Genomic DNA, 14,744 nt, shown 5'->3' with positions numbered 1-14,744 from the left:
AGTGGCTACAGACCAGAGGGGCTGGGCTGGGGGAGAAGTTTGACTAAGGAGGAGTACCTTGTCAATTTCTCCCTTCAGGATGGTCAGGCCGTGCGTCTGACCACCTAGAGAACTGAGTGATGAAGAAGGGATGGCGAAGGCAGGGAGCCCCGAGAAGACAGCCCAGGGACCTCCTTACCTTCCAGCTCTGCTTGCTATGAGGGAATGGGGTACGGATGGGTTGGGCCTTGGTTGCTACTCTGACATAAAGACAGTAATTCTAAGGTGCTCATGGACGTTGGGGTCCCTTGTGTTAGTGTTTTCAGTGACCCTCACACCCTTCGGGGGTGGCAGCAGGGTGATCGGTGAGAAAGAGGAGCCAAGGTTTTCGGTGCAGTTGTTCTGTCTAAATGTCTAGACTCTGGAAGGTAGAGAGAGGAGCACTGGGGAAGAAGGGAGCATTGGATCTGCGTGTTCTTAGGTGGGCGGATGGAAGTTCTGTCTAGGGCCTGAGGCCACACCCCCTTTCATCCTGTGTGCATGACATGCGTGTGGCTGTGGGCTTGCTACTCATGTCTTTACGTATTTATGTGACTATAGCTAGAGACCAGCTCTAAGGACAGCAGTGCTCCACCTAGGAGTCCTCAGCCCGCCGCCAGCCCTGTACCCTCAGAGACGGCCAAGAGCCCCGAACCCACGCTCACCATGAATGGCCTAGGGGCTGCCTCGGCCGAGGGCCCAAATGAAGAGTCCCAAGGTCTGTCCCGGAAGCGGGTGGCGAACGCAGTGAGGAAGGTGGTTAGTAAGGTACTGCCTGGTGAGGAGCCTGGAAGTGCCAAGGAGCCTCCCGGCCGAGGAGTCAAGTCCCCTGAGCACCCGGCTCGAGGCAAGAAGGGAGAAAAGGCAGCCTCTAGTCCCAAGCCTCCCCCACCTCCGCCGCCGCCACCTCCTCCCGCTCCACCAAAGCCTGAAGCAAAGAAGGAGGCAGCCAAGGATGAGCTCTCTGTGGGCCTACGCAGTCTGATGTCTAGGGGCCGAGGCAAGGACCACAAGTCCCGCAGCAAGCAGCCTCCTGGAAAAGGGGAGAAGGGCCCCAGCCAGGAGCCAGCCTCCTCTGGAAAATCAGGCTCTCCAGACATGGTGGACTCCCCAAAGAAAGCAGGATCCCCAGCCAAGCCTGAAACCCTGAACAAGCAGTGCTCCCCAGCCCCAGCACAAGAGCTGGCTGACCCAAACTTGGCTGCCCTGAAGTTGAACCCCTCTGGAGAGCCACAGGCCAAGTCACCAGCCTCGGATGTGCAGCAGGAGGTACCAGAGTGTGCCACTAACTTCCTGTGCCCCTCACTCCTCTTCTCGTAGGGCTTAGCACCCCCAAGCTGGCTTCCTCAAGCCTGACCAAAGCTTGCATGACCAAAGCTGGCCCAGGGTTATATGCCCACCCACGGCAGGGGCTGCATGACTTTCATTAACCCTTTTGCCAGAATGGGCGATGGCCTGGACTCTGGCCTGGCCGCTGAGATGGGAACTGCTCGCCAGCATGCTGTAGGCCTTTCCGTGACAGTCACAACCTGAGTCTTGGCAGAGGAGCGCAGGGTAGAGGCAGGTTTCCTAAGTCAGGTGATCCAGGCTCACATCCTCAGCCTCACCCCTGGGAGACTCCAGCAAGGCCCATCACCAAGGGCCTGTCTTTCAAGTGGGGAGTTATGATGTAGGTCCTTAGTCCCTTCTGTGAAGCCTTAAGCACTAGGAATTAGTCATTTTCATATCTTGGAATGTTTTATGGTATACATACAAGTAGCCACCTGCAACCACCTTGTGTGACTGCCACGAATAGTCTCACTTTAGGATGATAAAAGATCAACGTGGTTCTGCCATCAGAATAATTAAGAAAAATCTTTTGTTTGGGGGACTCTGGAGTTTTGAGTTACAAACAAGGGGTGATTCCTGCGTCACATGGTGGCTGTGCTGATTAGATAGGATGCGGGTCATATTCATATGCCAAGCCTTCCCTGGCACCAGGTACCCACGATGATAGGGCCGGCAGTGGTGCTGGTGACAGTCACTAATGCCATCCCTGCTTGAGCATCCACCCGCCACAGGGCTCTTGGGAAGCCTGTGCCTGGGTACCAGGTAGGCACAGTGAGTCCCTTTGTAGCTGCACTACCCCATCTTCACAGGTGTTGTCTCCTTGCTGGTCTTGAGTTGGAGTCCGTTCTTTTCAAGCTCCTCCACCTTGTGCGTCCTGCTGAGGTCTCGTAGGGTGTATGCTGGGAGCGACGTTAACTTTGACTCCGCTTTCCTGAGCTTTCTCAGATTTCTCGTAGCTAGAAGGAGAGGGGAGAGGTGGGTGCCAGGGCACAGCCTGAGGGACCTTGGGCACTTACTGGGTGTTTCCTCTTGGTAGCCATCTTTCCTTGTAAGCTGCCTTGACCCCATTCTTCCTAGGTATTGCAGTCTGGAGAGGAAAGCCAGCTGCCACTCTTCCCCACCCTCCTGGCCTGCCTGCCAGGGCAGAGTGTTCCTGTCGCACAGGGAAGAGTTGGCAGGGGCTTTCTGGCACGGATGACCAGGGTAGCAACTGAACTTCAGTTCCTTGGGGAACCTCTGAGTAGCCAGGGAGTGTCATGTGCCTGCCCTGGGCTGTGCCTGCCCTGGGCTGTGCCTGCCTTGGGTTGTAGCCTCCTTCCAGTTCTCTGCATCTTCTTCTTGCACTAGGGTAGAGTTGGGGGCTAAGACATGTCTTGACCTGGAGTTCATTTCTTGTTCATCATAGGACAGGAATGAATGGGGTGGTAAGTGGATACCAGGGTTTTTTTTTTTTTTTTTCCTGAGCTCACAAAGGTAACCCCAGGCCTCACAGGTACCTATCTCTTCCTTTTTCATATCATAGTTTCAAAACTCAAACTGGTGCTCAGCTTGTCTCCCCGCCCCTGCTCCACTTCTGCACTGGCTCCCCGTGGCTTCCTGGGCTAGTAGCTTGGCATGTGGTGCCCCCACTGTGCGCTGGGCCAGAACTAATAGTGGTTTAACCTTTAGACAGGAGCTGACCCTGAGGTCCGGCTGAGTCCTGCAGAGGAGGCACACCAGCGACTTGAGAGGATCTTCACAGCTTCTGTAATGCCACCTCCCTGTGTATAGGGTTCCCAATCCCTGTCCCTGTTCTTCCCAAAGCTGGTGGATGGACAGGGGGTGGGGGGGATTCCAGGGTTATCTGTGAACTCTCACAGTGGCTATTTGGTTGAAGACAGGAAATCTGAACTCTATGGTATATTGATAGTCCAGACAGCCAGGCCCCTGTGACCACACAGATCCTTCCTAGCGGGGGATCCAGTCTCCTTCTCTAACCCTGCTCTCCTGCTTTGAGGACGCTCATTGGTGTGAGGGTCTGGTGTACAACAAGGCAGGAGTCAATGTTTCACATTTTGATGCCCTGTGTCTAGACCCATGTGAATGTTAACCCTTCTCATTTCTAACAAGCAATGTCGAAGGCTTGCCTGGCTCCCATTTCTGCCAGAAAGGCTTTGGGGGGCTTTAAGTAACCAGAATGTGGTGTAAAGGTCGTCTGCCTCCAAGTTTGGGCACTTGACAGGTAGCTAGGGCTGGCGCTGGATGGAGTGAGGCCTCTGCTTGCAGTGTGGCCACTGTGCCTGCCCAGGAGTGGAACACGGTGCGATGGGGGCTCAAAGAATGTGTCTTAGATTTAGGCTGTCCGTTCTCTTGTGTAGCTCTGAAATGTAGTCCTTGGCTCGGGGAGGGGTTCCTCTGGGCTTGTGTTTAGAGAAGACAGGCAGCATTCTCCTGGTGTCTGGTAGCCATAGGGAAGCTGGCACCCTGGGAGCGGGAGGAGGCAGGAGGATGGGGGCGCAGGCCTTGGGTGTTAAGAGGTGGCCTGGCCTACGGTGGGGGTCAGGGGGAGAGCAAGACTAATCCAGGACAGACCGGATAGAGAAAGAGTGTCAGGTGCCTGTGTGCCTCAAGGAATGACCCACAGAGCCTTCCTTCTACAGGGTCTGATGATAACAAGAACCTCTCCTGTCGCCCTCTGGCCTCTCTTGCCTAGCCAGCAGCCCAATCCTGGGCAAGTGCTCTCGACTCCCACTCTGTATAAGGCACAGAGTGCTGGCTCTCTGGGTCTAGGGATGTCTTCTGGAGGGGACCTGCAGTGGTCTCTACCTGTCTTCACCTTTTTCTCTTTCTCTCTTTGCTTGCTCCTGGTAGCTGGACCCCGAGGCCGCCTCTCCTGCCCACACCCAGGTAGGGTGCTCCTGCCCCACCCAGGAGCCCTCTGCTTTCTCCAGTGGCAACCCGCCACCCCCACCCTGCACCTGGGCCGCCGTCTGTGCTCGGGCCTCCTGCTGGAGTGTAAGGCCTCTTTCCCTCTAGGCTCCCGCTTTGTATTGGGGTACCCAGGGGATCTGAGATGGTGCAGCTTGGGAGCTTCAGACCCCAGCTTTTCCTCTCAGCCACCGGAGCCCAGGTGTTGCTGCCGTGATCACTCTGGGTAGGAAAGCGCCAAAAGACCGAAGATGGAATGGTCTCTGTCTCCACCTTCTGGTCGGTGTGAGGAACTTGTTCTCTCTAACACATGCCATAGAACATGTGTTAGAACAAATGGCTCACTCAGGACAAAAGCTTTACTCCGTTCATGTGATTTGGAAAAGACAAAACACTGGTGATTTATTTTTTGAGACAGAGTCTCTCTATATAGCCCTGGCTCTTCTAGAACTCTCTATAGACCAGGCTGGCCTTGAACTCAGAGCCTGCATCTGCCTCCTGAGTGCCGGGGTCAAAGGCACCAGCACTCCTTGCTCAATCCTTCGAAGATTAAAAGATTAGAAACCCAGCATTTTCTAATTTTTCTCACTTAGACAAGTCAAACATTGACAGCTTTGCTATGATCAACCTATTGATCCTACTGATCTCCCTCCCTTTCAAATCTAAGAAATGTGATGAAGATTACACAATATTTCATATTCTTGCCATTTTCTGATCCCTCACTCAGGGTTCAGTACCATAGGATGGTGTCTCTGCCTCAGTTCGGGGTCTCATGAGAAAGGGACACATCTGGGGTGAAAATCTGGGGGTTGCCATCTGGGGAAAGAGTTGGAACAAGCCTGAGGGCCGGTCTGCTTCTAGGTGGCCAGCCTCCCTCATGGTGCCATGACATTGCTGACACGTTACAGCCAAGGAGCCCGATGACCATAATGTCTAAGTCCTTTTCTGGCCCCAGTTCCTCTGGTGCTACTGTTTCCTAATCCAAGCGCTCTTATTAGAGGGTGTCAGATCTGAGAGTCCCACACTCTGACAGTGCTTATGAATGCCTAGTTTGATTGGTGACCTTTGACCTCTGACCTCTGGTGCTTCCCAGCCCTTTCACGACCACTTCTGTGCTCCCTGTCTTCGACCAATCAGCTTGCTGCCCTGTGCCCTTATGTGACACTAATATGCCCACTAGGCTTGTGTAGGTACAATCTTCCAAGTCTACAAAGGGGCCTTTGTAGACTGACTTGGAGGAGAAGGGCACTATGCCCTTGCCCACATAGAGCATCTTCAGGCGAGAGCCCAGGGCCTCTTATCATTCCATAACACAGAGTCCTAAGATGCAGGAAATGGTTCCTCCCATCTTAGGGGAAGAGCCCTTTCTTTTAGCATGAAAGAACCCGTGACTATGACCCAGAGTTCAGGCCTTGAGTCAGGATGCAGGTCTCACAGGCTCCCAGGAAGGAAGGAAAGAGGCAGATGGTGGTGGAGCCTGGTGACTCGCTCTCCCAGGGCCTGTTCTCTCCTGGCCACAGTGCTTCCTGTGTGCCTGAACCCTCAACACTGCAATCCCTAATCTCACTGTCTTTGTCCTCAGTGGCTTCCTCGCCTCCCTTCCTAACATGCCCGTGCCCCGTGTCTCCTACCTGACTCTTCCACTTGCCCAGTGGCTCAACTTGAAGCCCTTTCCTCCCTTGTCTCCTCCTCATTCTTGCTGTCCTTGTCTCTGACCTCCTAAAGCAATGTCTGTTTGTTCCCCCTTCCCTCTGATAGGCCAAGACGGAAGAGCAGATTGCCGCCGAAGAGGCCTGGTACGAGACGGAGAAGGTGTGGCTGGTCCACAGGGATGGAGTCTCCTTGGGTGAGTCCTTGAGCATTGCTTATAGATGGCGAGACTTGAGTCAGAACTGGCCTGAGGGAATGCCTCTGCTTCTGGTAAGGAGAGGCAGGTGAGCCAGTGGGCAAGACAGCAGGAGAGAAGGCCTGAGGAGAGTAGTAGAACTTCCCAGGCCCAGGTCCGACTAACCCTGCCCTGCAGCCAGCCAGCTCAAGTCGGAGGAGCTCAGCCTACCTGAGGGGAAGGCGCGTGTGAAGCTAGACCACGATGGAGCCATCCTGGACGTGGATGAAGATGACATAGAGAAGGTTGGAAGGAGCTTCTGGCGAGGGAGGACTCAGGCCGGGCAGGCCCATCCCGTGCTGGAGATGGGATCTGTGTCTTCACTGTCTGTCCTCCCAGGCCAATGCTCCCTCATGTGACCGGCTAGAAGACCTGGCCTCACTGGTGTACCTCAACGAGTCTAGCGTCCTGCACACACTGCGCCAGCGCTACGGGGCTAGCCTGCTGCACACCTATGCTGGCCCTAGCCTGCTCGTCCTTAGCCCCCGAGGGGCTCCTGCTGTGTATTCAGAGAAGGTGTGTCTTCCTGTGGACCCACCCGCTGCCTCATCCTACCTTTCCGGTTCTCTACTCTTCCTCTTGGGTATCCACTGAGTTCATAGTTGACCTTGGCAGAGGAGTCAAAGAGTGGGGCCAGAGGGATATCCTGCAGTCGTTAATAGAGATGACAAACATCTGCGTTTCCATGCATGACCTGGCCCTCCAAATACCTGGGCATCTCTAGAGTGACACTACAGAAACATGCAAGCCCTAGAGGTGAGAGCAGGTGGGCCCAGCTCTAAGGGCCTCTCCCGTCCCTCTACTCCTCTCCTGTTCTAGGTGATGCACATGTTCAAGGGGTGTCGGCGGGAGGACATGGCACCCCACATCTACGCCGTAGCCCAGACTGCGTACAGGGCGATGTTGATGAGTCGTCAGGACCAGTCCATTGTCCTCCTGGGTAGCAGTGGCAGTGGCAAGACTACCAGCTTTCAGCATCTGGTGCAGTATCTGGCTACCATCGCGGGCACCAGCGGGACCAAGGTGTTCTCAGGTGAGGCAGGCAGCAGGGAAAGCAGATGGGGCGGGGGTGTGGGGACAGAACGATCTGCCGAGGGAGGTGCCGCCTCGTTCCCCTGGGTTCCTTATCCCCCTGAATAACTCCCCAAGCCCAAGCCCTGGGCAGTTGTTATCTGGGACATCCTGGAGCCCATGCCTTGGGGGAAAGCTGTCCCTGGGTTTCCTGATGTCCCCTGGCTCTGTGCTCTGCAGTGGAGAAGTGGCAGGCTCTGTCCACCCTCCTGGAAGCCTTTGGGAGCAGCCCCACCATCATGAACGGCAGTGCCACCCGCTTCTCCCAGATCCTCTCCCTGGACTTTGACCAGGCTGGCCAGGTGGCTTCGGCCTCCATCCAGGTAAGGGGCATGGCCCAGGCCTGGAGAGCAAAGATGGATCCCATGACGGCACAGGCAGGGTTGGCCTGGGCTGGGCCCATTCTGCCCTCCAGGTCCCCTGCCCATCTCCTTTTCCCCTCTCTACTGTACTGCTGGGAACCCCACCTCCCTCCGCCCACTTTCTGAGACCCAGGGACTTAGGCTAGTGCTATACACTTGATAATTTAAGTAAGGCCCAGGCACACCGAGCTTCTCTTCACACTGAATGAAATTTCTTTTCTAAAAATGACCTTGCCAGGCAGTGGTGGCGCACACCTTTAATCCCAGAACTTGGGAGGCAGAGGCAGGTGGATTTCTGAGTTCAAGGCCAGCCTGGTCCACAGAGTGAGTTCCAGGACAGCCAGGGCTATACAGAGAAACCCTGTCTTGAAAAACAAAACAAAACAAAACAAAAATAGTAATAATAATAAAATTACCTTTGTTCACTTATTTGTTTGTTTGTTTGTTTGAATGTATGTATGTATGTATGTATGTATGAACACACACACCGTCATCCCACAGCATGGAGGTCAGAGGGCAACTTGCTGGAGTTGGTTATTTCCTTCCATCCTAGATTAAACCCAGGTCGTTAGGCTTGGTTGCAAGCATTTCTGTCTGCTAAGCCGTCTTGCCACCTGCTAAATGAAGTTTTCTGCCATAAGTGTCCATCTGGGTACTGGGCATGGTAGTGCCCACTCCACCCCCATTCCAGGAGTTGGGGGTCTTTCTTCTTTTGCCTGGTTCTGGTTTCTACCTTTGCTGATCTTGAAGTGAAGTGGTAGGTGGTTGGGCCCCTGGGAATAGGGTGCCCGCTGGTTCTCTGGGCTTGGAGGATCATGGGTAGGAGGAATGTGACCCTTCTTCCTCACCTCTGCTGTGCCACAGACAATGCTCCTGGAGAAACTGCGTGTGGCCCGGCGCCCAGCCAACGAGGCTACTTTCAATGTCTTCTACTACTTGCTGGCCTGTGGGGATGCTGCCCTCAGGTGAGATGGGATGGGGGCTCTGACAGGGCCATGGACTCCAGCCCACGGACTAGGATCGTGGGCCTTGCCAGGTTCTGGCCCACAGTGCCTGTGTCCATTACCTACTGTGTGCTGGCTCCAAGCTGGGCCCTAGGGGTGGTGAGATTATAGAGACGCAGGGCTTGTCATTTAGGAATTACTTGGTCTTAAATCTTGGGGTCATGCCGTATGAAGGGGACACAGCTGGCCCCTCAGTGTTCAGTCGTCTCCAGGTCTGGGGAAGACGCTCACGCGGATGCAGGTGGGAGAGCTCGCCTGCAGGTGTGCAGTTGCTATACGCTGAGCTGGTCTGGAAGCCAAGCCTTCCTGTACCCTCCAGTGGCCCCCAGCCATTCGCTGGACACCTCTACCATGTCCTTCCATTTATGCCTTCAGACTGCTCCTCCCTGCTGGAGGCCAAGCAGGTGGCTGCAGGCGCCCTCTTCAGCCCCCTTTACAGCAGAGGCATGCATGTGTCCTTCGTGCAGGTGCCCTGCTCCTCTCCAGGCTTCTGACCATACGCCCCTGATGCCTGCTGAGGCATCCAGTCCAGTTAGGGATTGAGGCAGATCTGGCTGGATGATTGGGTGATGGGCAGACGGAACACAGTCTGAAAGTTATAAAGAGTTGTCCTCCCTAAGGGGGATGTGGCCTCAGCCTGGGGACCAAGCCTCATGCTGATGCCTCATTTGTCCCCCAGGACAGAGCTCCACCTGAACCACTTGGCAGAGAACAATGTGTTTGGAATTGTGCCGTTGTCCAAGGTGAGAGCCCACCTCTGGGGACTGAGTTGATGGCTTTGGGGCTAGAAGCCTCCATTGGCGGGCGGTTCCTCATGGGTGGTTCTAGCCTGGCGCTGCATCCCCAGAGGGTGCAGTGGTGTGGGGAACGCTGGGAGGGAGGCCCTCTGAGGTTCAGAGCCGCCACCGCCCTCTACCCTCTAGCCCGAGGAAAAGCAGAAGGCTGCTCAGCAGTTCAGTAAGCTACAGACAGCCATGAAGGTGCTGGCCATCTCCCCTGAGGAACAGAAGGCCTGCTGGCTCATCCTGGCTTCCATCTACCACCTGGGGGCTGCCGGAGCTACCAAAGGTAATGGGGCAGCCAGTCCTGTTACCCAGAATGCCTTGGAGGCCCCTACCCATTTGTGTTGTTCGTTCTTGTCCCGAATGTTAAGTCTTAACATTTAGCTGTCACCAGACGACCTTCCCCCGCCCCCGCCCTCACATCGTCTGAACTGTACTGTATTCTGTCTCAGTGCTCCACTTCAGAGCAGGCACACCACAGCAGAACATCTCTGCCCATGATTGCCTGAGGCTTGGCCTTTCAAGACAGAGTGAGGGGCGAGCGGGTGGGTGGCTTGGATGTGGGGCTTAGGGATGGAAGGTACTCCCTCAGAGTGGCGAGTGACTCTCCTTCCTGTTCCCTTCCTGATAGAGCCCCTTGAGGAGCAAGCCGGTAACTAACCTTGACATACCTTGGGATGTAGGGACCTGCTTGGCTGTCTCTGGGCTTCCCTGGGCTTCCGGGCACTGGGCTCATTCTCATGGCGTGGAGAACTGGTCTCAGGAGAAGCCCCACTTAGGGACAGAAGAAGAGCCCGAGAGCTGTGGGGCTTCTTAGAGGCTCACCCCCTCCTCATTCGCATCCAGAACCTGGGGCTTCCTGAGGCCAGTTTCCCCATCTTTCAATCCGCCGACTTGGTAGTTGCTGCTCTTTCTCCTGCATGTCAGGGTGGTGGTCACTAGGGGGCAGCAGGCACCTGGTGACGGATGGAGCCACGCTTGTGGATGGCTGGGGTGCAATCTGAATGGAAGACTGAAGGGCCAGGATTGTAGCAGCTCCTCACCCCCTTTCCCTCCTGCCTTGCAAAAGGGGACGCTGGCTCTGGACAACATTTGTGGCTTTTGCTCTCTCTGTCTTCTTGGAGACAAGAAAAGGCTGCTTAGCAGGAGTTGGAAAGCACTGGTGGCTGTGGGTGGGTGCATGCAGGGACAGGTGTCCGGGTGTCCGGTCTTCATGAGATCAGCTTTGGGTTAGAGAGGTGACCTTCAGACTGTTGGGCAGAGGGTGTGAGGGTGTGCAGTTATGTCTTGAGACAAGTGCTTGTTCTCTGAGGAATTGGGCCCAGGTTTCCTCTGACCCTTCTCAGTGTGACTGCAGGTGGAAGGCTCTCTGAGTGTTGATTAGCATCATCCTCAGAGTTTCTAGTATTTCCCAGATGTGTGTGTGCGTGTGTGTGTGTGTGTGTGTGTGTGCCCGTGTGCACAGTGGGACATCTGTGGGTCTCTGTCAGTGTGACAGCATCCACAAACATTCCTTTGAGACTGTGTACTTTTGTATCTCAGAGCCAAATGTGTTTTCTTGCCTGCTCATCTTCACAAACCCCTGCCTCCCGCAGTCCCTCGCCGAGGGCCTAGCGGGCTCGGCTGATGACTGTTTGCTAACACACTGTTCTTCTTTGCATGCTGCATGCTGGTCCTTTGCCTTACAGAAGCTGCTGAAGGTAAAAACCTCGTTTCTTGTTGGCTTTCCCTAATTGCTGTGATTAGACACGTGTTGGCTCAGGCTCTGTGTGAGCCGTTCCCTTTCCCCTGCAGTTCTGTGGCCCCTGTAGCTCTGTGACCACTGTTGAGCCATTAAAGTGTCTATGGTTTCCCTTAGGGTAGGGGCGTGGGGAAGGATCCGGGGAAAGGACAGGTGCAGCTGCTTTCTTTTGCTAAAACCCCCACTGGCACGCATGGCTCCAGTCCTCCCGCCGGGTGGGCCTCATCCTCTGACCCGCCCCTCACCCAACTCAAACTGGAGTAAAGGGATTTTGAAACTGATTGTGCGCCCTCTAGTGGCAGACTGTGGACTTAGCGCTTCTTTTAGGATCCGCTCTTTCCACCCTTAAAGGACCCTGGAAGAGCTGGCAGTTGCTGGTGGTTCTGTTGTCTCGTCAAGCTCATGTCAAGGCTGTCTTATGCCTCCGGAAGATGCCAGCTCCCCCATCCTATGGGGTGAGGGTGCAAAAAGTCACAGCGGTCTTCGTTTGCCCTAAGGAGAATCGAAGGCACTAGATCTTTTTTCTTACCCAACAGCTGGACGAAAACAGTTCGCCCGCCACGAATGGGCCCAGAAGGCCGCATATCTGCTGGGCTGCAGCCTGGAAGAGCTGTCCTCTGCTATCTTCAAGCACCAGCTAAAAGGCGGCACCCTGCAGAGGTCCACCTCCTTCCGGCAGGGCCCTGAGGAGAGTGGCCTGGGAGAGGGTTCAGGTGCCTGGGGCTCCTTGGCTGAGGGGTGGGATTGGAAGGTCTTGCCTGGGACTTGTGGCCATCCTGGGGTTGGGCGGGTCTAATAGAGCAAGTCGTGCTTGCAGTGGGATGGCCCAGGACTCTGTGCTGGCTATGTGGGCAGAGAGCACTGCTGGGCAGGCCGGGTGGCCCCAAGGAATGGAGCCACATGTGCACCTCTGGTCCCCTAGGCACCAAACTGAGTGCTCTGGAGTGCTTAGAGGGTATGGCGGCTGGCCTCTACAGCGAGCTCTTCACTCTCCTCATCTCCCTGGTAAACAGGTAAGTGCCAAGTGGAACCCAGAGGCCTTCCTTCCACTTTCCGCTTTAGTAAAAGCGGGTTTGGTGTTTATGTGGTGGCTTGGGCAAGGCTGTCCTCCACCAGCAGAGGACTGGCAATCTCTCTAAGCCAGGGGCCCTGGGTACCTGGGCAGGGGAAAGGGGCTGGCAGGCCACATGCCAGGGCAGAGAAGTGGGGCTCTCTGTGAGGTAGTGCCCCATCCAGCTCTGACCCAGGCTCTTCCCACTAAGGGCTCTCAAGTCCAGCCAGCACTCACTCTGTTCCATGATGATCGTGGATACGCCAGGCTTCCAGAACCCTGAGTGGGGCGGCTCGGCCCGGGGAGCCTCCTTCGAGGAGCTGTGCCACAACTATGCCCAGGACAGGCTGCAGAGGTTGTTCCACGAGCGCACCTTCCTCCAGGAGCTGGAGAGATACAAGGAGGTAGGTAGCTGCCACCAGGACCCTACCGGGGCCACACTCCACCTCTCCTTCTGGCCAAGGATCCTGGGCAGGGCCTCTGCACATATGTATCCCCAACTCCCTCTGCACGTGCGCATCCCCGACTCCCTCTGCACGCGCGCTCCCCGACTCCCTCTGCACGCGCACATCCCCGACTCCCTCTGCACGCCCGCATCTCCGACTCCCTCTGCACACGCGTATCCCCGACTCCCTCTGCACACACGCATCCCCGACTCCCTCTGTACACACGCGCATCCCCAGCTCCCTCTGCACACACGCATCCCCAACTCCCTCTGCACACATGCATCCCCGACTCCCTCTGCACATGCGTATCCCCGACTCCCTCTGCACACGCGCATCCCCGACTCCCTCTGCACACGTGCATTCCCGACTCCCTCTGCACACACGCATGCACACACGCATCCCCAACTCCCTCTGCACACGCGCATCCCCGGCTCCCTCTGCACACACGCATCCCCAGCTCTCTCTGCACACGTGCATCCCCGACTCCCTCTGCACACACGCATCCCCAGCTCCCTCTGCACACACGCATCCCCGGCTCCCTCTGCACACGCGCATCCCCGGCTCCCTCTGCACACGCGCATCCCCGGCTCCCTCTGCACACGCGCATCCCCGGCTCCCTCTGCACGCTCGCATCCCCGGCTCCCTCTGCACACACGCATCCCCGACTCCCTCTGCACACGTGCATCCCCAGCTCCCTCTGCACACACGCATCCCCGACTCCCTCTGCACACGTGCATCCCCAGCTCCCTCTGCACACGCGCATCCCCGGCTCCCTCTGCACACGCGCATCCCCGGCTCCCTCTGCACACACGCATCCCCAGCTCCCAGCTCTCCGTCCCTGCTCACTCTGTCCACCCTGTTTTATGGATGGAGGATCATCCTGGCCCTTAGCTATGTCCTTCCTTTGTGAACAGTCTGTGCTCTAGGAAGCTGATGGCATATTCAGAATCCCAGGGAGGTCTTCTTGGGGCCTCTTTACAGACCACTTTTCAGGCTGTGAACTGCCACAGTACAGTTTCTGCCTCACAGTGGCCTGGGTGCCTCTTCTCCCAGATCCTTGTCCCAGATCTCTTAGACTCTAAGACTTGGATGTGGCTAGCCATTAAGACCTTCTGAAGAGCTCTCTGGGACAGGGTGAGATCTGGATAAGAGAAGACCCCAGACGGAGGGGTGTGACTCTGTCTGCATGGGTTCTAAGGATGACTTGGTGAAATGGAGAGAGGGCTTATTCTGCACTGCCTAGTCAGCTGGTGCACATAACAGCCAACTATGACTGCAGGTTAGTATGAGAAGAGATTATAAGAATCTTAGCTGTCAAAAAATATTGAGTATTACTACCTCAGGAGGTAAAGAGGAGTTTATCTTTTGGGATAGTGTAGGGGGGCTCCTGCACGGAGATGAGGTGTTGCATTTGCTGACCCTAGAGGCCCTGCCCAGGCCGCTCCTATAGGCTTCGTGGTCCCTTACACATTACCTTTGTGCCTTCTTTCCTAGGACAACATCGAACTGGCGTTTGATGACTTGGAGCCAGTCACAGATGACTCGGTGGCTGCCGTGGACCAGGCTTCCCACCAGTCCCTGGTAGGAATGCTAGGGCAGCGTGGACTAACCTCAACTCTTTCCACTCACTGGCCTCTGGTAGAGCCCTCCCAACTGAGCTGCCACTGGGGCTCCCACTGGGGCCGGAGGAAGGATCGCACCCATGTGGCATGCACCCCACAGCTATGGGCACTCAGTGTGCCTGTGAGGGTGGCACACTCTCCTACCTAGAGGAGCAGGCAGCCATGATCCAGAGTCTAGCCAAACAAGAAAATGTCCCTCCTCTCTTGCTGCCTGAGGCTCAGATCCTGTCCTAAGCCCAGCTGGGTTGTCAGTGTACTTGCCACAAGCCCTGGTGACCACGCTGTGGGTTGGGGGTGTGGGGTGAGGACCCAAATCCAGAGGCTAGAATCCTTCCCTCCGTGTCATAAGAGGAAGACAGATGCAGTCTCCCAGGACCTTCGAGGCGGCAGCACCCTCAAACTGGGAAACAGGGTAGGGGCAAAGATACATATGTGAGTCCTCGCTCCACAGCCTTGGGAGCGAGCTGTCACCCTTTAGCCTGGCTATCTTTTTGCCTGGGGCAGTGGCTGGCCTAATGAGAACTTG

General features: G+C 55.9%; 1 protein-coding gene across 10 annotated transcripts in view; it reads left to right on the top strand.

Moving 5' to 3' along the window:
- Myo18a (myosin XVIIIA) overlaps positions 1 to 14,744 on the top strand; it is a 103,091-nt gene that overhangs the window by 49,280 nt on the left and 39,067 nt on the right. For 6 of the 10 annotated variants that reach the window (XM_052197095.1, XM_052197093.1, XM_052197091.1 and 3 more), the window contains 13 exons: positions 6,013 to 6,100; positions 6,278 to 6,384; positions 6,479 to 6,655; positions 6,959 to 7,172; positions 7,391 to 7,533; positions 8,437 to 8,537; positions 9,256 to 9,319; positions 9,500 to 9,644; positions 11,047 to 11,058; positions 11,636 to 11,812; positions 12,022 to 12,112; positions 12,362 to 12,554; positions 14,091 to 14,177. In XM_052197095.1, the coding sequence (XP_052053055.1) occupies positions 6,013 to 6,100; positions 6,278 to 6,384; positions 6,479 to 6,655; positions 6,959 to 7,172; positions 7,391 to 7,533; positions 8,437 to 8,537; positions 9,256 to 9,319; positions 9,500 to 9,644; positions 11,047 to 11,058; positions 11,636 to 11,812; positions 12,022 to 12,112; positions 12,362 to 12,554; positions 14,091 to 14,177 (1,599 nt within the window). Of the gene's footprint in view, positions 1 to 4,214; positions 4,234 to 6,012; positions 6,101 to 6,277; positions 6,385 to 6,478; positions 6,656 to 6,958; positions 7,173 to 7,390; positions 7,534 to 8,436; positions 8,538 to 9,255; positions 9,320 to 9,499; positions 9,645 to 11,046; positions 11,059 to 11,635; positions 11,813 to 12,021; positions 12,113 to 12,361; positions 12,555 to 14,090; positions 14,178 to 14,744 lie in introns of those variants that run through there. The other 4 variants (XM_052197099.1, XM_052197094.1, XM_052197101.1 and 1 more) reach the window with 2 other exon arrangements.

This window comes from Apodemus sylvaticus, chromosome 10 (assembly GCF_947179515.1).
Source record: "Apodemus sylvaticus chromosome 10, mApoSyl1.1, whole genome shotgun sequence".
NCBI lineage: Eukaryota > Metazoa > Chordata > Mammalia > Rodentia > Muridae > Apodemus > Apodemus sylvaticus.
Note: the sequence above shows the minus strand (reverse complement) of the source record. Positions and strands in the feature narration are given on the sequence as shown.